The sequence below is a fragment of the Enhydra lutris genome, unplaced genomic scaffold, assembly GCF_002288905.1.
Source record: "Enhydra lutris kenyoni isolate GAN:26980312 unplaced genomic scaffold, ASM228890v2 scaffoldscaffold22, whole genome shotgun sequence".
Lineage (NCBI taxonomy): Eukaryota > Metazoa > Chordata > Mammalia > Carnivora > Mustelidae > Enhydra > Enhydra lutris.
The window spans coordinates 10,339,649-10,366,962 of NW_019154106.1; the positions used below are offsets into that span (position 1 = coordinate 10,339,649).

Below are 27,314 nucleotides of genomic sequence, written 5' to 3' on the forward strand. Positions count from 1 at the left end.
TGCCTGAGAAGCCGCCGGCTGTTCGCGCAGGCGCACTCGCCCAGGCGGTCGGTCTCCGCCCAATGGGCGGTGCCCCCCCCAGGGGCGGGGAGGAGGCCTTTAGAGGGGCGGGGCCCGCCGTCTGCCGCTGGCGGGAGGGTCTCGCGGGGACTCCCGTGGGTGTGGCCCAGGGGGTGCTGCGAGTGTGTGTAGTGGGGGGGTGCGCAGGGGGCAGCGGTGTCGCGGTGACTCGGACCCGCGGGCCGTCCAGCGCGGTGCGGGCCGAGCGGCGCGGGCCCCGTCCCCAGTCCCGGACGTTGGCGCGGAGTCACATCCGGCGGGAGGGGGCGGGCCTGCGGGCCCCGGAAGTGTGGGCGCGGGCAGTGGTTTAACCCGCGGCGCCGGTGGCGGCGGCAGCGGTGGCGGCGGCGGCCGGGGGCAGGTGAGCTGGACCCGGGGAGGGGCGAGGACGGGGAAGGGGGTGGCGCTGGCAGTGGCTCCTAGCGCGCCCCCGCCTGTCCGCCTCATTCTGGCAGAGGCCGGTGATTGGGTACAAGGGGCGCGTGACTGCCGCCGGCGCCTCTGCCCCTCGCCGCCGAAGGGAGGGAGGCCGGCGCCCCTGCCCCTAGTGCCCTCCCCTCCCTTCCCCCTGCGGGTGGGGCCTCGTGCCCCACCCCTCCCCACCACCCCTCTCCAGCCCCCATTGCCCCCTTCCACCCCCCACCGCACCCCTCCACCCCCCACCCCATATTTGAGCATCTTGCTGGGCACAGTTCTAGTGACGTTAGAGCCAGTTCGCCCATTGTACAGATGGGAAAGCAGCCCTAGAAGTGGGAGCCAGAGGTCACACGGGGAGGCCGGTGGCAGAGTAGGGTCACAGACTGTGACTCCCTGCCTGTGCCCTTTCCCCAGGACAGTGAAAGAAAGGGGCTTTCAGCCTCCGCTCTGTTCTCCTTTTTTCTGTACCCAGACTAGGAGTGCCCAGCGTCCTGACCGAATCCTACCCCTGGACCTGCTGGGTACAAAGGGCATTGGGGTGTGCGTTTCTGTATCTGTGTATCTGTATATATTTGTATCTCTCACCAGTCTATATCCCGTTCCTCTTGGGTACAAAGGACAGTGGGGCGTTTATGTGTCAGTGTATCTCCCTTGGGTGCCTGGTTCCTCCTTCTTTCTTCCCCGCAGCCAAGAAGGTGCTTATCTTCCCACCTTATGGGTGGGAGAAGGAGTGACCTGGGGCTATGTTGTGAGTTACTGGCAGAGTTGACCCTGCATCTTGGGGTTTCAGCCCCTGAGACAGTGCCTTCTCAGTATAGTGTCTGGCCTCACCCACCCTAGAAATGTCTCCTTTGGCCCTGGAAACTTCACAGACTCACTTCCCTTCACTCACTAATCCTGTTGCTGAGTCAAGCCTTTTCCACTCTCTTCATTGGCCCCTTGCCTCTTTTCCAGGAGTCCTGTTTACTACTGGTGTCCCCAGGATGCCGCCACCTGACTCTCAGGACTGTTGGCCCTAGAGCTGGAGGTGGCGGTGACAGAGGGAGTTGGGGAGGAAGGACTTTCTTTGGCCGTTGTGCAAAGCTGCAGCCCTGCCCAGGCCTGGACCTTGTGGTTCTGGGTGGGAGGAAGGGCTTGGGTGAACTACTTGCTGCTGAAGTGAGAGTTTTTGTTCTTGGCGGTCACAGTGCCCAGAAGGGCTGTTTTCCTCGATTATCTTGGAAACTGGCTTGTTGCCTTTGTAATCTCCATTAGGTAGAACATTTCATTTTAGATTTCTTCATCTGGGTAGCTTCTGCCGGCTGGTTTTTAGGTAGCAGTAGCTCTGATTTCTAGCTTGACTGCCATGTGCTCTTGGCACTGTTTTAGGGGCCTTGTGAACATAGTGAATTCTGAGAACATGTCAAGGTAGGTGGTGATCCCATTTTACAGATGGCAAGGGAGTGGCAGAGATGTTACTTAATTGGGTCACATGGCCCGGAAGTGTCAAGTCAGGATTTTTTTTTTTTTTTAAGATTTTATTTATTTATTTGACAGACAGAGATCACAAGTAGGCAGAGAGGCAGGCAGAGAGAGAGAGAGGAGGAAGCAGGCTCCCTGCTGAGCAGAGAACCTGATGTGGGGCACCATCCCAGGACCCTGGGATCATGACCTGAGCCGAAGGCAGAGGCTTTAACCCATGGAGCCACCCAGGAGCCCCTCAAGTCAGGATTTTTAACCCCTTAGTCTCATCTCAAAGCTAATGTTCTTACTGGACCTTAAGAATCATCTGTGATGCTTAGGAAAGGCTGGGTGGCTCCGTCGGTTGAGCATCTGGCTCTTCATTTCAGCTCCAGTCATGGTCTTGGGGTCCTGGGATCAAGCGCTGTGTTGGGCTCCATGCTCAGGGAGTCTGCTTGAGGATTCTCTCTCTCTCTCTGCCCCCCTCTTGCCCCTCCCCTCTTGCACGCTTGCTCTCTCTCTCTCAAATAGATAAATGAATCTTAAAAAAAAAAAAAAAGAAGAAGAATTGTCTGTGATAGATGTTAAAAATATGGAGCCAAACCTCTGGAAATTGTCAGGAGAGGTCCCAGAAATCAGGTTTTTTTTTTTTGTTTTTTTTTTTTGTTTTTTTTTTTAAACATAGGCACTGAGTGATTCTTTTTGAAAGTCAAATTTGGGAAGCACCACCTTAAAGAGTTTGTAGATTTTCTGTACTTGGAAGTGACATTGTTTCTAAGGAGTCTAGTTTTCTCTTTACTTATTGCTGTGAAATTTGCTAATCTGGCATAAATCAGCCATTGAAAGGGCATTGGGCTAACTAGCCATGTGAAGCATTTCTGGATACTTTTGGCCAGTACCAGTAGGGTTTTTCCAGGCTGACATAATCAGGTCATTGAAGACTTTGTTTTAATCCTGCTCGATCTCTGTTCTGAAATTCTGTTAGTTTCTGCTTAGGGTCTAGAGTTTTCATAAAGTTCCAGTTTGTTCCAGGATAGTTGCCCTGTAACTCAGAGATTGCTGTAAGGTGAGGTCTCTGAGCATTTGGGTGCTTTGTTAGGCATGTTTACCTCCCAGGTCCTCTCCTCCTGCTGCATTTCTTTTCCCCTTGGCTGGTTTCTGTGAGAGACTTGAGCAAACCCCAAAACAGGTTTGTCGTGATTTAGCTGGTGCTGACAAGTGGGGCCCCTGGGGCTTAGGATGGGCAGGAGAGGAGAAAAGGAGAGACTCAATCATGAACAGGTTATCAAACAGATAGCCCAGGTCAGGTATGCCTAGCATTGAAGACATTTAAATAACTTTTAGTCCCACTGCTAATGTATCTATTCCCTTCTTGGCAGGATTACAAGTAGCGGAGGACACAAAGTCATCATTATACTGATACTTTCTCTTTCTGTCCAGTAAACACTGATTTCTAACTTAATTTCTTTGTAAACAAAGGATGTACTCTGTATGATTGGAGATGTCTTAATTTACTGAGAGTTGTTTTGTGACCCAGGATATGGTCTTCCCTGGTAAATGCTCTGTGAATACTTGGGGAAAATGTGCTTCCTGGTTTGTTGAGTAGAGTGTCATATAAATTGTCAGTTAAGTTGGTTGGTGGTGCTGTTCAAGTCTTAACTGCTTACTGCTTTTCTGTCTGCTTGTTCTATCAATTAGTGAAAAAGGGGTCATTGAAATTTATGACTATCATTATTGATTTGTCTATTTCTCCTTGTAGTTTTATCACTGTTTGCTTCATGTATTTTGAAGTTCTGTTATCAAGTACATAAACATTTTAGAGTGTCATTTGTTTGATGAATTGACCCTTTTAACCCCTGGTAATGAAATCTACTTCATCTCATATTAATATAGCCAGTCCAGCTTTTAAAAATTATTGGATTGATATCCAGGCTATATATAGAACTACAACTCAAAATTAAAAAAAAAAAAATGGGCTGGTTAAAATAGGCAAAGGACTTGAATAGACATTTCTCTGAAGAAGATATACAAATGACCAATAAGCACATGAAGATACTCAGCGTCACTGGTCATTAGAGAAATGCGAATCAAAATGACAATGAGATACCACTTTACGCCAGTTAAGATGGTGGTTATCAAAAGAACTCAGAAGTGTTGGCAAGAGGATACAGGGAGATCGGAACCCTTATTATTGCTGGTGGGAATGTCAGATGCACAACTGCTCTGGAAAATGGTATGGCAATCCCTCAAGAAATTAAATATATAATTACCGTATGATCTAGCCATTCCAATTATGGGAATATGCCCTAAAGAAGTATAAGCAGAGACTCAGCTAATATATTTGTACATCGGTGTCCATGGCAGCAGCATTCACAGTAGGCAAAAGGTAGAAGCAACCCAAGTGTCCACTGACAGATGAATGGACAGACAAAATGTGGTACATCCATAGAACATTATCTAGCTTTAAAAGGAAGGAAATTTTGACATGTGCTATGACATGGATGAAACTTGAAGAAATAATGCGAAGCAAAACAAGCCAATCACACAGGGACAAATATTGCATAAGTCCTTTTATGTAAGATTCCTAGAGTAGTTAAGTTCACGGAGTCAGAAAGAAGAGTGATGATTGCCAGGGGCTGAGGAGGGAAGAATGGGGAGTTAGTGTTTCGTGAGTATAGAGTTTCAGTTTGGGGTGATAAAAAATTTCTGGAGGTGGTTGGTCGTGATGGTTGTATAGTGGTGTGAATGTATTTAATGCTACAAAACTGTACACTTTAAAATAGTTTGGTAAGTTTTATATATGTTTTGTCACAGTTTGAAAATGGATAGTGTTTAGAAAAATCAACATTTGTTTGATGTATTTCTTTATATCCTTTTACTTTTAAATTATGTGTGTCTTTAAATGGGTTCTTGTAAGCAACGTATAGATAGGTTTTGCATTTTGTAAAATTCAGTTTTACAGTCTGCCTTTTAATTGGGATGTTTAGAACATTTGTGTTTAATATGATTATTAGTATTATTGGGCTTAACTATTATCTTGCTGTTTGTTTTCAATTTGTCCAATATTCTTTCTTCCCATTTCCTTTTTTTTTTTTTTTCCTGATCTCTTTGGGGTTGAGTAATTTTTATTATTTCCTTTTGTTTCCTATGCTAGCTTATTAGCTATCACTCTTTTTTGTTTGTTTTTTTAGCAGTTGCCTTAAGATTCATAGTATGCATCTTTAACTTGTCACAGTCTATCACCAAATGATATTATACCATTTTGTATATGTTTATTTCTTTCCTCCTGGACTTTGTATTTTTGTCACATGTTTCACTTCTACATATGTTATAAATCCCACAATACGTTGTTATTATTTCTGCCATAAACAGTCAATTATTATGTAAAGAGATCAAAGAGAAAACGTTTTATATTTACCTACATGTTTATCATTTCTGGTGTTCTTCATTCTTTTGTAGATCCATTTTGTTTCATGTTCTTTCTGACTTGAGGACTTCCTTTAATATTTCTTGCAGGTGATGAATTCTTTCAGCATTTAGATGTCCAAGAAAGTCTTTATTTTGCCTTTGTTATTGAAAGGTGTTTTCCCTGAGTATAGAATTCTAAGCTGATCTTTTAATTTCTTCATTTAAAGATGTGGTTCCAGTGTCTTCTAGCTTGCATTGTTTCATGTGAATTATCAGTTGTCCTTTTTATTTTTTGTTGTTCCGTTTCGAGTGTGCCCTTTCTCCTTCTGCTTTTATCACTTTTTTTAAAAAAGATTTTATTTATTTGAGAGAGAGAGTGAGCGAGAGAGAGCACAAGTGGCAGGGGGTGGGCAGAGGGAGAAGGAAAAGCAGACTCCTCACTGAGAAGGGAGCCTGACATGGGGCTTGATCCCAGGACCCTAGGATTATGACCTGAGTCGACAGCATATGCTTAACCCACTGAGCCACACAGGCACCCCTTTTTATCACTGCTTTTAAACAACTTAATCATTGTGATGTGCCGTGGTATAATTTCCTTCATGTTTATTGTGCTTGGATTAGTTGAGTTTCTTGGATCTATGGGTTTATAGCCTTCATCAAATATGGAAAGTTTTCAGCCCATTAATTCTTCAGATAGTTTCTCTATTCTCCTTTCTCTTTTTTCTTTCAGGACTCCAATTACAAGTGTATTAGGATGCCTGAAGTTGTTCCACAACTGTCTGATGCTTCATTTATTTTCTCTCCTGGTCTTCTCATTTTTTTCTTTGTGGTTTGTTTTGGGTAGTTCGTATTGTTATTTCTTCAAGTTCACAGATCTTTTCTTCTGTAGTGCCTAGTCTGTTGTTACTTCCATCCAGTATGTTTTTTATCTCAACATTATAGTTTCTGTCTCTGTGGCTTCGATTTGGGTCTTTTTTATATTTTCCATGTCTCTACTTAACACACTCAGTTTTTGCTTTAGCTTCTCGAACATGTGGGATATGGTTGTAGTGACCATTTTAATGTCCTTTTATGCTAATTCTGTTATCTGTATTTCTGAGTCTGTTCCTGTTGATTGATTTTTCCTTTGTTATGGATTCCACTTTCTTGCTTCTTTGTATGTCTGGTAATTTTTGATCAATGTCAGGTGGTGCAAATTTTACCCCATTGGGTGCTGGGTATTTTGTATATCTGTGTATATTCTTGGCGTTGTTTTGAGACACTGTTAAGTTACTTGGAAACAGTTTCATTCTTTAAAGTCTTGCTCTTAAGTTTTGTTACCTGGATCAGAACAATCTTTAGGCCAGGGTTAATTTTTCCCCACTAATAAGATAGCACCTTCTTCAGTGTTCCACAGATACCCTGTGGATTACTGTCTTTTTCCACTCTGGCTGAGATACAGATTATTCTTGGCTCAATTTGCGGTCCAAGGATTGTTCCCCCTAATCCTGATCTGTACTCTCAGCACTCAATTGAAAAATAGAGGGGGACCCTTTGCAGATTTCCAGAGTCCTCTTTTTGTGCTGCTGTTTCCTTTCTGGTCTAGGCTCCATAAAGTCTGGCTGCCTTGGCCTCCCAGGACTCCCAACTTTCTTTCCCCAACCTGGGAGACTGTCGGGCTCCGGGATTGTCAGGCTTCACCTAGGCACTCTGTCCCTCTATCATGGCCTGGAACTTCTTTCTGGGCAGTGAGCAGGTCAGCGGGTGGTGTTGGGGACCAATCATTTGTTCTTTCCTCTCAGAAACCCTTTCCTGCAATGTCTGATGTCCAATGTCTGAAAACTGTTGTTCCATTTATTTTGTCTGGTTTTTAGGTTGGTTGAGGCAGGAGAGAAATCTGGTCCTTGTTCCTCTGTGTTGGCACAGAGTGGGTGTCTCTGTCCAGTCAGCACTCTTTGAGTGCCTTGTGTTTGCTAGGCATTGACCTCGTGCTGGGGTGCAGATCTGAGCGACCTGCCTCATAGTCTTGCTGGAGAAGCATGCTGGTTCCTATGTGCTACATGCCAGGTGGTACTTACAGACCATCGTGGGAGGGTGGGATGAGGTCTGTGGAAGAAGGAGCTGATATTTGAAGGATGGGCAGGCATTTTCTAGCTGGAGAAGGCATAGGAAGGAGAACTCCAGGCAGAGAGAATGGTAAGAGCAAAGGCTGGGGGGCAGGATCTCTGTCATACTGACCTTTTTTTGGGGGGGGTAGTTTTTGTCAAGTGATTGGAAGCATGTTGCTTGTTCTGGGAAGAGTAGGTAGCACAGAGAGTTGGGGTGGGGTGAACAGTCCCTGAGGGTGTGGAAGGAGATCTAGCTGAAAAGAGAGGTTTGGGGTTAGCTGATACAGGGCCTTGTATGCCAAGCCAGGGAGCACAAGATTTTGAATGTAATACTAAAGCACTGGGGAGCTATGGAAAGTTCTAAGCAGGGATGTGTGCACTCTGATTGGCTTTGTTCTCTAGAGATTCCTGGGGTGTTTTAGGGGGAGGGCTGGAGAGGGTGGAGTCTGTTAGAACCAGGCAGGCAGCTGCTGGAGAGGCTGGCTCAGAGTAGGCCTTTTGCTGGAGAATGAAACTGAGTCTAGAGCCCAGTGTAGCTGCTGATAGGGAGTCTGCCTGTTTGATAATGGCCTTTGCGGGTTTGATAATGGGCTTCATGGATCCCTGCTTGAGTCAAGAGCAGATATGAGGAGGCTCTGGCCTAGTTTCTCTTTTTCTGGGGCTCCACTGTTGCCCTCAATGGACCTGCCTGCCTCTGGGGGACCCAGAAGTTCATAGTACCAGACATCACTGGCAGGGGGAGGGTCTACAGGTGCTTCACCTTCTACCAGCCTGGGATGGCCTCAAATCAGTGAGAACAGTGGTCTCGTTGTCCTGGCCTTTGAACAGACAGACCTTGAGTGACCTCATACAGACTCCTGGGTGTTTGCCTTGACCTTAATCCTGATCCTTCCTAAAGAGGTGGTCACACCTGCGTGCTCAGCTTGCCCTGTGCAGGTTTGCAAGTGCGGGCAGGGGTAGGGACGAGGCAGAGAGCTGCAGCCTGAGATCCTTTCTGAGTCACCTGAACAGTTGGGGCAAAGGAGAAACAAAGTGGCCATTGGGTGTGGAGTAGCTTAGGATGGTTTTCTTTTAGGCTGAGCCATGGGCCACAGGATGAAGAGACTTTGCAAGGTGTCCCACTTGTGTTTTACTGTTAGGAAGTTTCGAGAATGGGCTACTTATTAAATAACCTGTTTCTTGGCCATCGTATTGACTGAAGTGGAGCATTACTGATCTGTGCTAACATCCCGCCCTTGGATTTCTGTGGCATCGTTGATTGACGCTGCCTCTGGAAGAATGTCCAGTTCTCTGTCCTCTGCCTCTGCAGAGGGAGTGGGCTGGGTGGGAGCTCAGCCATGGTGATGAAGGTGGTTCTGACCCCGTATTGAGCCTGGCCTGAGAGCCGGGCATTGGACTTCCTAATGCACTGATTCATTTCATTCTTAAAACAGGCCCGTGTCAGAGGAGAAACCAAGGTCCAGAGAGATGGAGTAGCCCGCCCAAGCTCCCCAGCCAGTAGTGGCCGAGTGCACGGGTCTGTCTGTCTCCCAGAGCCTTTAGCCACTGGGATTTCTTTCCCTGCAGGCCAGGGCCTGAAGGAGGCGCTGGGAGATCTGGAGCCCCGGGGTCTTGTGTGGCCAGCCTCTGTCCTTTAGAAGTCTAATGGAAAGATGTCAGCAAGAACGACCACGTCCTAAGCTTGTCCCCAGTTCTGGGCATTGTGTTGCATGGGCGTGCACTTGACTAAGGGGGTGACACAGTGCCATGGTGAAGGGTCAGGGCCCCGGGGCCAGACCACCACAGTGAAATTCAGGCTCTGCCACTTCCTCGTCGTGAGACTGGGGTCACGTGCAAGTCTTCTGTTTGACCCAGGTTTCTCGTGCGTAAAATGAGGAAAGCCAAAGGCCACACAGCCACGAGGGCCCGGTGTGAGGATCACCCCATCTGCTGCGGACAGAGTGCCTAGGACACGGCTCGGTGCATCGTAAGTGCTCGCATGTGATATGTGGCGGCTGTCATCGTTTCTTTCTCACTGGTGGCCCAGCGAGGCTTGGGGAGGGAGCCGAGTGGTGGCGGGAAAGCCTGGTTTGCTCCTGTCTACGAGGCGTTCCAGGCTGTAGCACCCAGGCTTTGCTCTTGCCTTTTGTCCGCCTGGAATGCTCTGCCCTGGGCCTTCCCCTTCCTGAAAACACCTACCTGTCCCTCAGATGTCAGCTCCTCTGGGACGTGTCCCTTGCTCTTTCTCCGAGAGTTGCGCTGGCCCCTGCAGGGCTCTGGAAGTGCCCAAGAGCACCCGCACTCTCTCCGTGCCCTGCTGGTGAGCTCTCACAGCTGAAAGAGAGTCGAGGCGGGGGCTTCTAGAGGGAGGGTTTCTGAGAAGGTGGCTTTGGGGGAGACTGAGCTGGAAGAGGAAGGCTCCCTCCCTTCCCCACCCCACGCCTGGTCTCTGCCATCTGTTCAGTTCTCTGGGGGTTTGGAGTAATATTTTAAAGGAGAACTCTTTTAGAAAATGGGAAAACTCAGAAAACAACAGGGCACACCAGGCGAGTGGGTAAAGAGGTTGGAGGTGGAGGTCCTGACAGCCAGAGGGGTGGGGATGAGGGAGGGGGAGGAGATGGCTGGTTTCCGGGGAGGCAGAGGGAGCTAGAAGCAGTGCTTCCAAAAATGACTCCACAGGTGGCTGGAGCAATGACTAGATGAACCCTGGCGATGGGACAGGAGAGGAGTCGGGGTAGCCTGCAGGATTGGGAGTGAGGGCATGAAGCTGAGGGCATGATGAAGATGGGGGTCAGGCGGGGCAGGTGGTCTGGGGGGAAGGGAAAGGTGAGTAGTGGAGTGGAGCCACCCCTGGGATGCGGGTGAAGGGAGGACGATCATCAGGCTTGGGAGGGGCCCCTTTAGGGGTGGCCTGGGCCGTCCAAGGACTGTGAGTAGCCAGGGGCCCCACACCCTGCCAGCTGCGCCCTCGGGCTTAGGGTCCGCACTGCGTCCTCTACTGATGGACCACCCTGGCCTGGCCAGTGGCCCACCCGGTAGATAAAGCAGTTGGCTGAAGTCTTGGTGCCACTCTGAGTGTCCCCGTGTTCGGCACAGGAAAGGGGCTCATCCTTCCTGGGTCTTCTCGCTTAGCGGCTTGCCTGGGGGGGAAGGGGGGCTGTCAGATGGAGTAATTCAGTGGACCTGAGGAGCATGTGGTTGTTACATAATTATCTATGTAAAGACGACAATTGCTTTCAAAAAAGCCTTGTCCTTAGAGGTTGTGCACCCCTCATTGGTGTGTTGGCTTACTTGTATCTGGGGACCTTTGTGCAGATCGTTTCGGAAAGTCACATGCTTTGCCGTCCTGAGGACCTGCCCTCCCTCCCCAGCCTAGCTGGGTGCCTGGCCGGGGTGTCGGGCAGCATTTTGCAATGGTGGTAAGATGTGCGTGTGTGGATTAATGCTACCTAGTGCCCGCTTGGTGGTTTTTCTAGCCCCCCTAGAGGTTATCGCTCTTGCTTCTCTTTAAGTCCTTATAACAGCCCATGACGTTGGTAATGTTAGCCCCATTTTACCAGTGAGAAACAGAGTAAGAAGGATGGAATAATTTGCCCAAGGTCACAGAGCTAGTAAAAGGTCAAGCTGGGATTCCATCCAGGAATATTTGGGTCTTAAGCCCTGAACTCCTTCTGCTTCCCTTCGTGCTGTCTTAACTGTTCAGCATTGGGGGTTGGGGAGGAGTTCCCCACCCCAACCCCAGAAATTCCCTAGAGAAAAAACTTAAGAAAATTCCCTTCTTGCGCTTACATGGCAACTTTTCAAATTAAAGGGAAGGTCAGGTTCATGGTGCTTTGGACCAGGTGAGCAGTCCATGATGTTTGATTTGTTTTTATTAACTTCCGTGGGAAGTCAGGTGACTGAACGACTGGTCTGATACTTGAGTGCACGGCTAGAATCATTCTAGGGAAAGAAAACTAGATCAGGTCAACAAATCTGTCCTCATTAAGCAGCATATGGCATAGGAAGGTTTCTACAGGAACTGCAGGTGTTTTGGACAGGAGGGGTGGGATGTGGCCAGGTCTCTATAACTCAGGCATACTGGACTGTGCAGGTTGCTATGGGAACTGCTTATGCTGCCTTAAGTGGATGTGGGAAATTTACAAGAAGCCCAAAACCTTTGCAACTCTCCCTGCAGTGTGATTTTGGGCTTGAAGTAGCTGGCGGGTCAGCACGGTCTCCTAACGGTGAGGAGAGGAGTGATCGGAACTGTGCTTTGTCTGCCGGGGGAGCTGGGGAAACAGAGACACCCTGCTCAGTCCCAGTTCCATCTTCTGAATCAGTAGTAGCAGTCACATTTGCTTGACTCAATATCGAGCCCTAAGGGTATCAAGAGTTACCCCTAATCATTGGATGACCCCTAAGAGGCAGAGTAATTAATATTTGTTCAGTGCTCAGGAGGTTTCAAAGCCCTCTCCAGGGCCGTTTGCTCTTCTGAGGCACACAACCCCTAAGGTGGGATTACCGTCGTGGTGCCCATTTTCCAGATAAGGAAACTGAGGTTAAGAGACTTGGTCAAGGTCACACAGCTAAAGGGTTGTGGAGCCAAAGCACAAACCCCAGGCATCAGTCCACATTCTGTGCTTCTCTCTCCGTCCCGTCGGGGGAGAGCTGGCATTGGCCGTTCAGACAGAGGCAAGGGGCCCTGGGTATCGCCAGCCATTTCCAAGGCTGACACACCTTATTCGGATCTGAGCTTAGAAAAGACTGCATTTTGCTTTCTGTCTTCACTTTTTAAGTTTATCCCTGTAAAGGATCTAATACCCGTTGAAGCTGTTTGGTTTTGAGCTAAACAGTCCTGGCAGAGATCCACATTGGGCAAGCGCCATCCAGACCTTACTTTTCCCCCCTCTCCCTCCCCATTAAAGACAGATCTGGAAGAAGGCCCAAAGTTTGAACCCTTCCCAGCATGCCCTGTCCACAGCTCCATTCTCGGTCTCCTCCGGCCCACCCAAGGGAGTGGTGGGAAAGGGCACTGCCTCTGGCCTAAGGCCCCTGGGGTGTAGTGGAGTCGCCTTTGGTCTGCTATCCTCACTCGATCCTGTTCCCCATGCTCCAGGCATGTGAGATGGACTGAGTCAAGATAGCAAGTGATAGAAGGAAGTTGAGACCATGAGCTCCAGGGCCAGTGGCCTGAGACTTCCCTCTCTGTGGAAGTGTGCGCAGGAGAGGCCCAGGGACTGCACCCCCAAGGCTGCCCTTGGTTCTGCTTGCTGCTCCAGCCTGGTCAGCCCCCAGATGCAGAGCTCGGTGGCAGGAGGTGAGCTCCAGGATGCCTGGGAAAGGTCTGTCACCTCGCCCCCGACTCCTCTTCTTTCCTGCGGAATCGGTCCTGGGGCAGGCACATGTCTGTCCTGGAGGGAGCGGTGTTGACAAGCCACACCTGCCTGTTGTTGTTGTTGTTTTACAATTTTGTTTTTTTTTTTTTTTTTAAAATTTTTTTTTTTTTTATTTGAGAGAGAGAGAGAGAGAGAGAGCGAGCGCCAGTGGGAGAACACAAGCAGGCAGAGCTGCAGGCCGAGGCAGAGGCAGAGAGAGAAGCAGGCTCCCCACTGAGCAAGGAGCCCGATGCGGGACTCGATCCCAGGACCCAGGGATCATGACCTGAGCTGAAGGCAGCGGCTTAACCAACTGAGCCACCCAGGCGTCCCAATTGTTTTACAATTTTTTAATCGGCTACTGAAATGTAAGAGTGGAGAGGTGTCACATGGATCCAGAGTTTTCGCTTCCCTGGAGACCCGGCAGGTCTGGCCAAGCCCAGCTGCCCTCCTGCCCCTGGGGAGTGCGCGAGCTGGGCTGAGGCACCCCGGCTTTCCAGAGGGACACCCTCCCTGCACAGTGGCTTGGCCTTGGCCGGCCTGGTCCTTGCTTGTAGAGGGCCAGATTCATGACCTCTGCTGTAGGGAAAGCTGCAGAGGAGCCAAAAGGAGAAGAAAGTTGTTTTCCTTCTTGGCTTATTGGCAGGGAAACTGCGATTTTCTCTTCTTGCGGAGGGAACACAGATTAGCGCATGCGTTGTCTTTCCCACTTTGTTCCCTGTCTGATCTCCTTTGCGCCGATGGTATCATCCCCCAGAAGAGGAGCTGTCTGGCTGTACCTGTGAGGGCCGCGTGGCCGCCTGCCTGCCTCAGCGGCCTCCCTCTCCCCGTCTCCCAGGCGTGTGGGTCTGCAGCGGCTCCTCATGGGGCCCTGCTCTCACCTGCCCGTGGCCCGTGACTCCTGTCCCTGTACAAGCAACAGCACCCCGCCCCCCGCCCCAGCCCTCAGAACCTCTGCCTCCCCGCTCCTTGCTCCACCGGCCCCCACCTGTGTCCCATACCTTCGCACCTGCCCTCAATGTGAGTGCTGGTGAGGTTTTTGGTTATTTTTAAATTTTTATTTATTTATTTATTTATTTATTTATTTAAAGATTTTATTTAGTTATTTGATAGAGGTCACAAGTAGGCAGAGAGGCAGGCAGAGAGAGAGAGGAAGGGAAGCAGGCACCCTGCTGAGCAGGGAGCCCGATGTGGAGCTCGATCCCAGGACCCCGAGACCATGACCTGAGCCGAAGGCAGAGGCTTAACCCACTGAGCCACCCAGGCGTCCCTGTTTTTGGTTTTTAACATGGAATTGAGTTGGGGGAGTTAGCATCAGTGTTTACATGTTCAGGTTGTGCCTGGCGCGCAGTAAGAAGTTGGCGTTTATTCACACCCCTCTGCCCGCCTTCATCCTGTCTGCTTTGATGGGGTCTGGTGCAGTTCTTGGCGTGTAGTAATGGCTCCAGGAAGGCATGGAGAAATGAAGGAAGGCGTGAAGAAGGGGAAGGAGCCCTGTTCCTGCTCCTCCGTGTCTTTTCTGACTTGTCTGCCAGCTGACGGACCTGTTTTCTCCCTTCCTGCCTTGGTCTCTCCCTCCCTGCCTTGGTCTCTCCCTCCCTGCCTCGGTCTCCCTCCCTGCCTTGGTCTCCCTCCCTGCCTCAGTCCCCCCTTGCCTCGGTCTCTCCCTCCCTGCCTCGGTCCATCTTCCTGCAAGCACTGCTACGAGCTATCATTGTGCCAGAGGCTGGGGCAGGAGCTGGGAAGACAGAGGTGAACGAGACAATCTCCCCGCCTTCCAAGGGGCTTGTTGTCTTCTCTCGTGTCCCCTCCCCCAAGCAGCAGTTTCCAGACAGCACCTGAGAAGTACGCAGCATCTTCCTGGGCACATGGGTAAGCAGAAGGGGGTCCAAGTCAGGGCCTGGGGTGCTGAGGGGCCTGGTCATTGTACTTGTCATTCCCTCTAGAGACAGAGCCCCTGGGCCGTGGGTCCCCAGGTAGCTTCTCAGTCATGTCCCAGTTCTCTGTATGGTGACGTCCCTGGCAGTTGTGGCCATTTTGAGAAGGGCTGGTTTGGATTTTTCTGGCACATCGGGTGGCCGGGAGGCAGACACTGCTGGCAGCGGGTGCCCAGGCTTCAGGGGCGCCTGCTCTGTGGGCCTCAGGCAGAGTGTCCTGTGCTCTCCCGCCTTTTCTGAATCACGAACTCAGGGAGGGGTGTGCTGTGTTCAGCCTCACTGGGAGGCCCTGAGAATCAGGAGAGGTCTCTGGGACTTCGGAAGGACAGGCATCAGTCACTTCCAGGGCTGGGTGATGCCCCAGGAAAGCCCAGGCCCGGAACTGTTGTCGGAGGGTGAGGATGTGAGCCACCTCCGTCCTGGAGGCAGGTACCAAAGATGGGCCTGGGTGATCAGTGGGCTTGCGTGGGATTGGAAGCTCTGCAGCTTGGACAACCTTGTAAATAAACCGTCTTCATGGCTCTCCTGCGATGGTCGGAGCCGGTGGGGCAAAGACACCCATGCTGTTAAAACACCAGGGACGGAAGGGGACTTGGACCTCCAGTGGTCTGACCCCAGCAGCTTACAGGACCTTGGGCAATACCCTTATTACTTGTTTCTGGGTTTCATTTCATCTCTGAGATAGAGGTAATTAAGCTTTCTGTTTGCTTTAGTTCCTGGAGCAATTATATAAATTAATGCGGGAGTTTGCAAAGGGCTTTGATCTCAGAAGAAAGGAGCCATGTGACTGGCAGGGACTGTTTATACCCATTTCACAGGTAAGGAAAGTCCAGTCCCTAAAAGCAATGTGTGGCACATTTGGGTGTGGACTCCTGAGCACACAGCTTCTTCTGGAAGAAGTGGGGATACGTGGCTCTTACACGTGCCTGCTGTGACCGTGAGGTGGTGTGAGGAGGCCCGGGCACAGGGGAGGTGGGGAGCCTGGTGGAAGGAGCAGCAGGCCAGGGTCAGGCTCCCAGTCCGGGTGTCCCCTCTTCTGTAAGCACAGGCAAGCTTTATGCCACTTGGCCTCAGTGTCACCACCTGTGGAATGGGCATGGTAGAAGTGGGAGGGATATCGGGATGTTGAGTGAGGGACCAGAGAAGGTGGAGTTGGAAGTGCCACGGCCCCCATGCCGCTGTGGCCGCTCCTGCTTGCCGTATGCTGAGGCCCACTTCCTGTCGCCTCTGGGATGCCAGAAGACCCAGGCTGCCCTTGGGAGTTCCACCTAACGGGGGTTGACCTACGGTGAAATGGAGGTGTTTCAGACCTGAAGTTCTCAAGGCATTTAAACTGTGTGTGGCCTGTTGTGAAGTCTGCTGTGAAAGGGGATTAACACAGGAGATGTTTCTTTTCTGCATGCGGGGGCGGCATCTTTTCCCAGTCAGGGAGTGGCAGAGAGTCATCACAGACAGGAGCTAGAACATTCTCCCAACCCCTTGATCTTCCAAGTGCAAGCAGGGGTGACCTCAGCTCGGAGTACGCCGCTGGGGAAGGGATTCCCCGACCAGGGACGTGTGGTGGGAGAGGAAGATCTCAGAAGGAGAGCTGTGTGCTTCATCTGTTGCCGCTTTGGGGAGAATTCTCGCCGGCTGAAAGACAGTGATTATTCGGATCAGAAGCTGGAAGTTCCAGGGTTTTTGTGTCTCTGGGATTTCAAGGCCATCAAACAGAACCAGGCGTGGGGCTTTAGACTGGAGAGGAAGACTGTCATTCCGGGTGGTGGGTGGAGGGGTTGCACACTTCAGTGTGCCCCAGAATTATCTCTGATTTCTTGATTGGCCACCATTCTTTAACCCAGCAAAGTCCCCTTTCTAGTTAAATGTCTGCAGTCACTTACTGCCGCTTTGCTGTTAAGTTACATGCTTGGTGCTGTTGCCATCCCACCCTTCGTGAAAGCAGCGGCAGCCCCACGCCAGTTCTAGTGACATTGGGCCCCTCTTCGTGTGACCTGGGGAGGGGACTTTCTTCCACAGACCTCCATTGCACGCGCACACGCACCCGCCCTGCTGGTCCCAGGATGGACACACACGCTGGCTCCCGGAGATTCCAGTGACAGCCTTGGGGAGCCCCAGTGAGGAAACAGTTCAGAGTGGTACAAAATGCTTGAATGCTTTACAAAGTTTTTGTTCTGGTTCTGGTGACTTTCCTCTAATGAAAATATTTCCCTTTTCTGCGGGGAAAGAGAAAGAAAGTGGCTGGGGAAGGGCGAGCCCGTCAAGGAAGCCAGTCTTCTCGGTTGGCTAAAGGGTGGGTTCTGCGTCACTGCCTTCTAGTCAGGCGGCTCCCAGTGCCCCCGGTGCCCCCAGTGCCTTCTGGGCCTCGAGCCCAGCACAGACCCTCCCCTTGGACTTCCCCTGACTTGGGCCCTGGGGAGCGTGGGTCTCCTGGCCTGTAGAAATCCCGCAGTGTCGCAGGCATGCCCTCTGTGGAGCTCCCCACAGAGTTGGCCAGAGCTTGGGGTGTCTTCTCAGGAGCTGTAGCCTCGACGTTCTGCTGGTTGGTCTGGACGCTGCAGTGTCTACACTGCCTTGCCTGGCCCCCCGCTATGGTGTTGCAAATCTGGAGCTTCAGTTCCATCCCGTGCCCGGTCACACTCTGCCTACACAAGGCAAGCCACAAGCACCCGAGGGACGTGTGTCCGGGGTCCCGACAGAGGTCGCTCAGGAGAGACAACACGGGATCGAGCCCTGCCTTTGCATCCTTCCTCTGCACGGACTGCTCGACGAACCCCTTCTTCTCCGCGGTCTTTGCTTTTCCTCTGTCAGAGGGCTGGGCGAAGGGCAAGGAAAGGCCACAGATGCCACACGAGTTTGGCCCTGGGTAGCTTAGTTAAAATGAAAACTTAGTTAAAAGTCACACGAGGAGTCCTGGAGAGTTCTGCGTCTGGAGGAAGACTCGAGACTCTGGCGATTTCGAGGGGCATGGTGCAAAGCCCCCATGGGGAAGGCCGTGCCACTGCCCGGCTGCATGACCTCGGGCAAGGGACTTCCCCTGTCCAGGCCTCCGTGAGGTCAGGTCAAGGTGGCGGTACTCGCCACATAAGCGGGTGGCGAGGGTCCTTGTAATGCAGGTACTTACTTACTCGGTGCTCTCGCTGCCTTCCAGCCATGGCAGTTCTGACAGAGAAACCCAGGCACGAAGAGGTCAAACAGTAAATGACAGGGAGGGATTCAGAGGGATTCAGGCCATCTGGCTGCAGAGTCCATTCTCCTAACCTCGAGGCCAGCGGTTCTCAAAGTGTGTTCCTGGAGGCCCTTGGAGGGGGTTCTTTGAGATCTTTTCAGGCTGCCTGTGAGATCAGAATGATTCTCATAATCTAAGGCATTATTTTGCTTTTTCCTGTGTCTCCTGCATGAATATACAGTGGTTTTCAGAGGGGACATGGAATGCGATCATGTCATCCTTCTGGTGGCTTCCGGCATATGGGTGCTTGCGTGGTCTTGTATTTTAACAATTTTTCCCCCTGGCAACCACGAGCATGTTTTCCATCTCGACAACCTTCTCATCTTAAGAAGGTTATATAAAAAGAATCCTATGTTATATAAGCAGAATGTTCTATAAATGACTTTTCACTCAGAAAAAGTCCCTTGAGATCCATTCAAGTCGCAGACATCGATTTCTCCCTTTTTACCAGAGAGCCGTGCGTTACTGTGCAGCTGGAGCGCCACTTCTAAGACTCTTGGCTAATTGGAGATCATTTGGGCTGTTTCCAGTTCCAGGCTAGTCCAGTGAAAGCCGCTAGGAACACTCAAAGAAAATAAACTTAAAAAGTTTTTCACTTTTAATATCTAAGATGGCCAGTACTAATACTAAAATCCACATGAGGGAAACCTCTGCGGGTTCCTCAGTACTGTTAGGGGTGAAAAGTGTCCTGAGACCAGAACGTGTGTGATCTGCTGCTCGAGGCCCTGCTGCCTCGTGTGGGACTTACGGAGCCCAGATGGTGACACCCGCTGTGGGAGGGGGCTGGGGGACAGGTGCTCTGTGTGTTGGAGTGCACCTGCTGGGGCCTCCGTAGACACTCTGCCAACTGCGCGGGGGGGCGTGTGGTCAGCCAGCTGCCTGGGCCTGAGCTTCTGAGCGGTCTGCACTCAGCCCCGACTGTGGGAGCTTGCGGACACCCGGTTCTGTGATGGAGCCTGGATTGGCGTGGGATCCGGGCCATGCTGTCGGCCGTAGTAGTATGTGATTTCTTTGGCGTCGGAGTCCTCCACCGGCGTTTGTTCTAAGCCTGCACTGTGTCTGCGAACCTAACGCCAGCCCATTTTGCTGATGGAGAACCCGAGGCTCAGGGAGGTCCCAGCAGTAGGTGGGCCTTTGGCTAGGAAGGGCAGGGCCGGGACTCAGACCAGGTCTGTCTCCAGAGTGCTGCTCCACTTTTGCCCTGCTGGTCTGGTTCATGGCGGACTCCCTTGGTCTACAGGGTGGGAAGCAGTGTGCCCCCAGAGTTCTCCTTCCCGGGGCTTGTTCAGCTGGCCGTTCCCCTGCTCTAGGTTTCAGACCAAGGGTTTTGGGAGCAGTAGGATAAGATGGGGACAGAAAGGAGGTCTGGATTTCCACTCTGCCCTTTACTAACCTTTCTGATGCCCACCTGTAAAGGGACAGTTGCCTGTCCCCTCCCCCCGCAGGATCAGGAGAGACCGCTATTCATTGCCTTAGGGCTTGGGGACCACATGGAGCCTTTAGGAGATCAGAGATGGTGGTGGCCGCTCTGTTTGGCTAGCCCTTTCTCAGTGGAGTGACCCTATAATTTGTTGTCAAGAAACTCGTTTTGAGCATGAGGAGAGGGCACCGTTCACAGCTATGCCTGCATAAGAGGAGTAAACCAGCACTTGGTTGGCCAGTGGGAGGCTGTCACTGTTGGTCAGTTTCTCCTTTCCTCTTTCTGATGACCTCGGGGAGGCCGTCGCCTTCCGTTCCAGATGGGGAAGCTAGGACCCGGAGGTCCCCTCTGGCCACACAGGTGTCACGTTGGTCCTTGATTCCAGAGTGCCAGGGCTCCTACAGGCTAAGCGCTGTGCCAGGGAGGACGGGGGCCTCCTGGTCTTGGTCTCTTTGGAACCTGGAATCTTTTGAGAACAAATATCACTCTTGTAGTGAGGAAGATCGACATCAGGGCTATAAGGACGAAGATGGCAGAAGATCCAGTGAGTAGAAAGGAAGAGTGGCCTCGGCGTATCTGCGCTTCTTTCCCTTCGTCCCCGGGGCTCCCTCCAGGGGCTCGGCTGTGACCCCTCTGTCACACAGACTGTTGATATCCCTCTTGGCAGAGTGACGGGGCAGGGGGGCTGAAACCAGCTCTTCTGTCACAGTGGCTGTTCTGTTGGGATTGGTTGGTTTTCTTTGCCTTCTGAGTTCCTTGGGGGCCAGTCTGATGACTTCTGTTGTTTTTCTCTGAGGAGGCCCTGCACGTGACAGTCCCTTTCCGTGGCACGTGGAGAGCGTGGTCGCTGAGCACAGTCGAGGGAAAGCCCAGGGGGTCGGGGCACTAAGCAGAATAGGCATCGATGCCCTTGAGCCTGGGACGCTGAAGCCGCATGGCCCCCAAGAGTGAGGGTCCAGGTGTGTTTCAGGCAGAAATAGACGCTTCTGGGGTGCCTGGGTGGCTCAGTGTGTTAAGCCTCTGCCTTGGGCTCAGGTCATGATCTCAGGGTCCTGGGATCGAGCCCTGCATCGGGCTCTCTGCTCAGCGGGGAGCCTGCTTCCCTGCCTCTCTCTGCCTACTTGTGATCTCTCTCTCTGTGTCAAATAAATAAATAAAATCTTAAAAAAAAAAAAAAAGAAATAGACACTTCCAAGAGGGCCTGCTGGTGTCAGGGTCCACAGGTGGCCTTGGACCCAACTTGGTCTCTGTCCCTGATGGCCTGGCTTCTCCTCCTGCCCTTTCCTGGGTGCTCCTTGGACAGCTTTATCTAGTACCCCAAGGAGTCATGGTGTTGCCTCTGGCTGCCGAGGGCTTTCGCCTATCCTGCTGCTCTTGGTTTGGTGGAAGGAGTGGCTCCCTGGTCTCCCGGGGACAGGGGATAGCCGGGTGGCCGGGATGTGCTTGGTGGGACCTTTGCCCCTCTCTGAGGCTTCCTGCTGAGGGGAAGCATCGTGGGAAACTGCAGTGTGGTCTTTCCCTCTGTTCTGTGTTCACAGGGAAGATGGAGTCTCTGAAAGACAAGACCTTGGAGGAGCTGGAGGAGATGCAGAATGACCCAGAGGCCATTAACCGGCTGGCCCAGGAGGCCCCCGAGGTAGAGTGAGGCTGTCACGGGGCCCGAGGAAGGCTGGCAGATGGGACTGCGGCCCTGCTTCCGGACACCAGCTCAGTGGGAGTTGGGGCCATGTTCTACCTGTTCTGTGGCCTCCCCCCGGTTTGGACCAAGCCGGAGAATTCTCCGAGATCTGAATTTAGTTCCTGGGCTTTATAGGAGTTCTGGGGTGTCCAGGGCCCCTTTGTGAGTCCCCACTATTGTTCCAGCCTGACCCTGAGGCTGTTTCTGAAAGTACTGGTACTGTTTTGTGGCTGCCTTTCCCCAAGGGCCTTGTCTGGCCCTTCATCTCTGGGAGGAGCCGTCCTTGGCCTGGGGTATGGACTCATCTCCTGTTTGACCCCATTTCCTGTAATCTCAGCCCATCCCAGTCCCCATGGAATAAAATAACCCTGAGCGTGTAGAGCTTTATGCTCCATAAAGGCCTTCCCTGCCTTCCCGTCTCCTTGACCCTGTGACCCCTGCGAGGTCAGGTGGCTGGATGTGGCCAAGAGCTGGCTATACCCACAGTCCCACCTTGAGTGATTGCTGCCTGTCCCCAGCAATGGAAGCCAGCCCTGGTGCCCCTCATGCTGGGGACAGACACAAGCACAAGCAATGCCAAGCTCATCGGATTAGCGTTCGGAATAGATTTTTATTTTCACTGATGATCAGGTATGGTGTGTCTCTGCTGGGGGTTCACGCTGTGTTCTCAACACAAGGGAAGCCACCCCCTCCGGCTTCTCCCCGCTTTCTGTAACGGATGCCCCGTGAGGCCATGTTCCCTTGCCCCTTCCTACCTTGTGCTCTGGCTGCCCCAGCTGCCCCACTAACCAAGTGAGCAATCTTTGCTGGGGGGGAGGGGGGTAGAGTAGGGGGCGGGGATGAAGTAGGGGGCAAGCTGGGAGGACAGGTAGGGGGACTCGGTGTGGCACATTCTGCTGCCTTGAGCCTCGCTCAGCGAGGACTGGAAGCCAAGCCTGCGCTGGTTGAGCCCCAAGCCTGCCTCAGCGGTCAGTCAGGTCGTGACCCTGCCAGGGTCTGGCCCAGCCAGCACTGAGCCAGACTCCCTCATCCTCCGTTTGTCTGTCATGAATGAAGCACCAAGTGTTTCTTGACTCTGCCGTGAGCACGCGTTCTGGGAATTCCAAGGCCTGCTCTGAAGGACGTGTAACTTGGCGAAGTGAGCCGTGGCACAGTGTAATTAATTGACTTCCAAGCCGAGCGGCTGTAGACTTGATGCCAAAGCACAGGATGGCAGGAAATGTAAGCGCAGACAACCCCTGGGGCTGAAGGCGACTCGAATTTTGTGGCGTGCAGCCAGCCCGACCGGTCGATTGGAGTTCTTGGAGGGCAAGAACACCCCTGGGATCGAGGGGAAGCGAAGTAGGGCGAGCTCCTTAGATTTGCAAAACCCCATGGGTGAGGTTTCCACCGTGGTCAGTGGAACCCAGTTTTATACATCGCCGCGCGGCCGTGCAGAGACAGGAGCTGGTCGGTGTGCGGTGTGGACGTTGCTTGGAGAAAAGAAAGCTGGCTGGTAGGGGGCCTCTCTCCACAGAGGCCAGTGACTGGGTGGGGGGTCCAGGCAGGCCGGCAAACTCTTTTGGGTGGGGTGCTGGAACTGTCTAAGTATTGCCCTCACCTCAGGGACTGGTGGAGGGTGTCATAGTGAACCCCGACGGAGAGAGATCTGGGGGAGGATGTGGGAGAACAGGCAGGAATGTGCAGGGCAAGACGCAGGGCTGAGTGACACAGCTTGAGTTACTGGTTGAGACCCAGGGACAAGACGGCACCCGGGAGGGCCGGTGGGCCCCCTGATTCCTGGGCCCCAGCAGCCGCCCTGTGGAGGGGAGGGAGCTATGGAGTGAGACGAGCAGGCTCCAGGCCCGCCCCAGAGCTCGGAACCCGAGGCTCCATGGCTGGGGAGCAGCAGGAGAGCAGGCTACGGGGACACCCCTGGCCGGGGGTGGGGGAGGCACCTGAGCCGGTCCCTTCATCACGCGCTGGCCATGGCGGCCCCTGCCTGGCAGGTGCTCGTGCACAGCCGTACCCTCAGCCCTCTCCTGGGCGTTGAGCGCTCTCTTCTTTTGCCACACGGGGGTCTTGATGCACTGTCACAGTCTTGGGGTGGTAGGTCCGACTGTCCTCCCCACCTTGGTAGAGGACTCCTGGGCACGAGGATGGAGCTGCAGGCCCGTGCAGGTCTGGGGAGGGCTCCTGGGGCTGTCGCCTCCCCTGCTAATGGTCACAAGGGACCTGGCTGAGGGGAAGGCGCTGCTTTGCTTGGGGACGTGCTTTCAGGGGGACACGGCCAGGGGCAGAGGTTGGTGTGTGGGCCTCAGGTCGCCCGTGTTGGTGGGGGCCTCCCACTGGCTGTGAGGCCCCTCTAGTTCTTGGGGGGCCCCGCTGTTAGCTCATCTGCGCAGCTTCTCTGCAGGACCTACGTGTGGCCTGGGAAGCAAGGACCAGTCTCCCTGGACTCAGCGTCCTGGTCTGGCCATGCCCTTCTCACCCTTCTGAGTAGCCATCCTGTGCTCTGACTCGGGCCCTCTCAGTGCACGTCAGAGTAGGCCTCTCGCCTCAGAATCTCGGGGATAAGTAGTTTGGGATTTTGGTCCCTTCCCTCCTGGAAAGCCTCTGAGTTGTTCACATTAGTGGTCCCCTGGCTTGCTGGAGCTCTGCAGGGCTGCGGTGGGCCTGGCTGCTCCTCCTGTGACCTTGGGCAAGCTGCTGACTTCAGCTGCGTCCCGGCTGTGTCCATGGCCCGGGGTGTTGGGTTAGGGGTTCAGTGAGGCACCCGGCTCAGAGCGCGTGGCTCAGGGTTTGAACCCAGGTCCCTCGGGCCCTAGTTGCGGGTACTACCCTCTTCTCCCATCAGGGTTGATGAGTCCCAGAGGCCCCGGGTGTAGCCTGCCACGAGGTGCATGGGGGTGATGGTGGTGACGGTTCTCACGGTCAGCATCCTGTTCTTCCAGGTCCAGGACCTGCAGCTGGAGCGGGAGATGGCACTGGCCACCAACCGGAGCCTGGCGGAGCGGAACCTGGAGTTCCAAGGCCCCCTGGAGATCAGTCGCTCCAACCTCTCGGACAAGTACCAGGAGCTCCGGAAGCTTGTGGAGCGGTGCCAGGAGCAGAAGGCTAAGCTGGGTAGGGGTGGCCTGGGAGTCTGGTCTGGGGCGCTCCTCTGTTAACTTGGGGGCCCCGCTTGAGGTTGGCCTGGGAGGAGCTCCCGGAATGGTGCGGAAGAATGGGTTCCCTCTCCCTTCCCAGGGACAGGAGAGGGCCAGCCATGAGGATGAGCCCGTGCTGGCCCCGTACTGAGTGCTTTACGTTCATTTTTTCGCAATAGCCTGGAAGGGAGGGTCCTGTTTTTCTTGGTTCATACATAAGAAGAATGAGGCTCAGAGAGAAATGTGGCCGGGCTTCCGGGGCTAGATTTGGGATTGGAGTCGAGAGCCTGCCTCCCGTGCTGTCGCTGGGCGACACCGCCAGCTCGGCCTCTGTGCCCTGAGGAGCTGCGCTGGGCTCTCTGTGTCCTGGGACCTACCGTCGGTGAAGTGCTGGGGGTGGCAGCGGGGAGCGCTGTCCTGGTCTCTGCCCTGAAGAAGCTTGGTGCCGAGACAGTGCGGGAGCCTTGTCTCCCCTGCTGCGCGGCAGCACAGGGTTGGGGCTGCTTGGTGGGCTCTGATGCCCGAGTCCTTCATCCTGCTGGCATTGGGAAGGCTGGCTAGCCGAGGTCGGGGAGGGAGAGAGAGAGAGAGTGAGAGAGCCCCTCTCTGCTCAGGAAGGTGACCTCAGAGAACTGGGCTCCACGGGGCTCCACACCAGACCTCCCGGGAGCCATGGCTTGGCCTCTGAGCACACAGAGAACACTCCGAGGGTGTTTGTTGAAAGCTTAGCCCCTAACGTGGAATCGAAAGGCGCTTGTAGAATGTGGCTTTCTGCCCTCCTTCCCAGAGAAATTTTCTTCGGCGCTGAAGCCAGAGACCTTGTTAGACCTCCTGCAGATTGAAGGCATGAAGATCGAAGAAGAGTCTGAGGTAAGGCGGCCGTCGTTGCGCCTTCTTCCGTGGGTGGGGGTCAGGCCCTGGAGCAGGAGCCCTTTGGAACGAGCGCTGAATGTCTGCAAAGCTGGGACGAGGGGAGTTAGCAGACAGCAGAGGTGGGTGACACCATTAGTCCGGGGGAGGCCCTCTTGGCCCCCAGCCCCGTCCCGGCTGCCTGGCCTCTGCTCTGCCTGCCTCTGGCCATGTCTTCAGTCTGTGGGCGGACGGGCTCCCTCCAGTTCTCCACACTCTGGGTGGAAGAAGCCGCCAGGGCCTTCCAGCGCGGGGCCCTCCTGCACGAGCAGCCGAGTAGCTAGTGTTCGTCCATTTATTCGGACATGTGGGAGCCGCCATGAGCCTGGCATGGTGCCGGGGTTGGGGACAGCAGTGGCCAGCGCAGCCCCTGCCCTCCAGGAGTGGTCGTTCTGGTGAGGGAGATGGAAGACCCCAGCAAGTGCAGGTAGAATATGTCAGCGGTGAGAAAGGACATAAGGAGAAAGTCCCCAGTGGGGACCAGGGAAGGCAGGGAGCCCCTGCAGTGGGCTGAGGGGGAGGGCTGAGCACGGGCAGCCTGGATCCCAGGCAGTCCCCTGTTGTCACCAGACCTTCTATCTTCTAGGCCATGGCTGAGAAGTTCCTGGAGGGCGAGGTGCCCTTGGAAACGTTTTTGGAGAACTTTTCCTCCATGAGGATGCTGTCCCATCTGCGAAGGGTGCGCGTGGAGAAGCTCCAGGATGTGATGAGGAAGCCCAGAGTTTCCCAGGAGCCGGCTGGTGATGCCCCTCCTCCACGCCCGCCGCCTCCGCCTCGCCCGGCCCCTCCGGCGACACCCGCTGTGGCCAAAGAGCCGTCCCCGCCACCTTCAGTAGTGCCTCCTTACCCTTTGCCCTACAGCCCGTCCCCTGGCATTCCCACGGGCCCCACTGCCCAGGGCCCGCTCCAGCCGGCCCCCTTCCCTGTGGTGTCCCAGCCCTCTTTTCCCTACGGGGGGCCTTTGGGCCCTCCTTACCCGGCAGCCCACCCGGGACCCCAGGGTGCTACGGGCTACTCCTGGTCCCCACAGCGGAGCACACCTCCCCGGCCAGGCTATCCTGTGGCCCCCACTGCTGCCTCTGGCCCCGGGTACCCCTTGGCAGGGAGCCGGGCCCCCAGTCCTGGTTATCCTCAACAGGCCCCCTACCTCTCTCCAGGAGGAAGACCTCCCTACCCAACGCAGCCCCCGCTCCCGAGCTTCCCAGGTCAGCCCCAGCCCTCAGGCCCCCCTCAGCCACCCTACCCCCCTGGGCCCGCGCGTCCTTATGGGTTTCCACCACCTCAGGGTCCTACCTGGCCTGGGTATTAGACAGCATCCTGGCCCTCAGTCCTTCTCTCCTCCCACCCGTCCCACAGCCCTTGGCCCACCCGCCACTGAGATTCGAGGTTAAACTGGAAGTGGACTTGTGTCAGCACACAGGGGCCTTGGGGGGACCTGGTTGGGAGTGTGGAGGCCTGGAAAACACCAGGCAGTGTGACTGGCTCGGCCGCCCCAGCACTCCGGTGCCCTGGCCTCCCAGGGCAGGGGTCGGGGGTTGGGGGAAGGGAGCGCCTCCTTTTAGTGACTGACTTAGGTCTTCTGGTGCTAGCCAGGCGGGGAGTTCGGTACCTCTTCGTGAGTGTCTGTGTGAGCGAGCAGGAGCACGTGTTTGAGGACACGTACTTGTGCCTGCGCTCGCGGACACGGGAACCAAATGCGGTGATCTCAGTGAGGCGGGGGCTGGCCTCTGGCCCCTGCTCGCCCCCTCCCTCTCTCCTGGGATTTGGCAGGTTCAGCCCGGTGCCCACAGTCTGGGATGCCACTCCGTGTCTACTGGTCCTTTCAAGGATGGCCTGCCCCACGTGCCATGTTCAGGGTTGGATTGGGGGAGAGTGCAGTTAGGAAGAACACTTGCTGACTTTTAAGTCCCATAAAGCCATAATTGAACTCTGCTAGGCCCGTGTCAGAGAAGCGTGTCCTGTGAGCTGGTCTGAGCGGTGGCGGCGGAGCCAGGGCAGCGAGAAAGCTGGGGATTGTGAAGGTGGATCCCACACCTTGCTTGCACTGGTTGGAATCCAAGGGGTTGCCTTGCCTGGATGGGAGGGAGCAGCTCTGGCCCAGGAGATAGTGGTCATGCTGGACTCATTTAGAAGTGGAGGGCCGGGTCACCTCCCCGCCACCCTCTTCTCTGGGGCCCTCCACTTTGGGTTGACTTCTGGGATTCCCTGCCCCCCAGCCATCCACTCCTCTAGTGCCTTGAATCTCATCCACAGCAGCCCCCCTTCTCC

The 27,314-nt window shown here is 53.9% G+C and overlaps 1 protein-coding gene across 2 annotated transcripts; it reads left to right on the forward strand.

Annotated features, from left to right (window-relative positions):
* Positions 1-394: 394 nt before the first annotated feature.
* On the forward strand, positions 395-27,314 carry LOC111149860 (VPS37C, ESCRT-I subunit). 2 transcript variants are annotated; one of them, XM_022507165.1, is made up of 6 exons: positions 395-421; positions 9,267-9,378; positions 20,870-20,967; positions 23,943-24,114; positions 24,925-25,007; positions 25,633-27,314. In XM_022507165.1, the coding sequence occupies exons 3-6, from the start codon at positions 20,875-20,877 to the stop codon at positions 26,353-26,355; spliced, it is 1,071 nt and encodes a 356-aa protein (XP_022362873.1). In that variant the 5' UTR covers positions 395-421; positions 9,267-9,378; positions 20,870-20,874; the 3' UTR covers positions 26,356-27,314. The 2 variants fall into 2 exon arrangements, with proteins under 2 accessions (XP_022362873.1, XP_022362872.1); XM_022507164.1 differs by lacking the exon at positions 395-421 and having other exon boundaries at positions 9,212-9,378.

What these genes read in the sequence shown, in the direction of transcription:
- LOC111149860 (XM_022507165.1), top strand. Translation starts at nt 20,875, where the DNA reads ATGGAGTCTCTGAAAGACAAGACCTTGGAGGAGCTGGAGGAGATGCAG. An exon ending in TGGCCCAGGAGGCCCCCGAG is followed by an intron (nt 20,968 to 23,942) that starts GTAGAGTGAGGC and finishes CTGTTCTTCCAG; the next exon opens with GTCCAGGACCTGCAGCTGGA. An exon ending in GGAGCAGAAGGCTAAGCTGG is followed by an intron (nt 24,115 to 24,924) that starts GTAGGGGTGGCC and finishes CCTCCTTCCCAG; the next exon opens with AGAAATTTTCTTCGGCGCTG.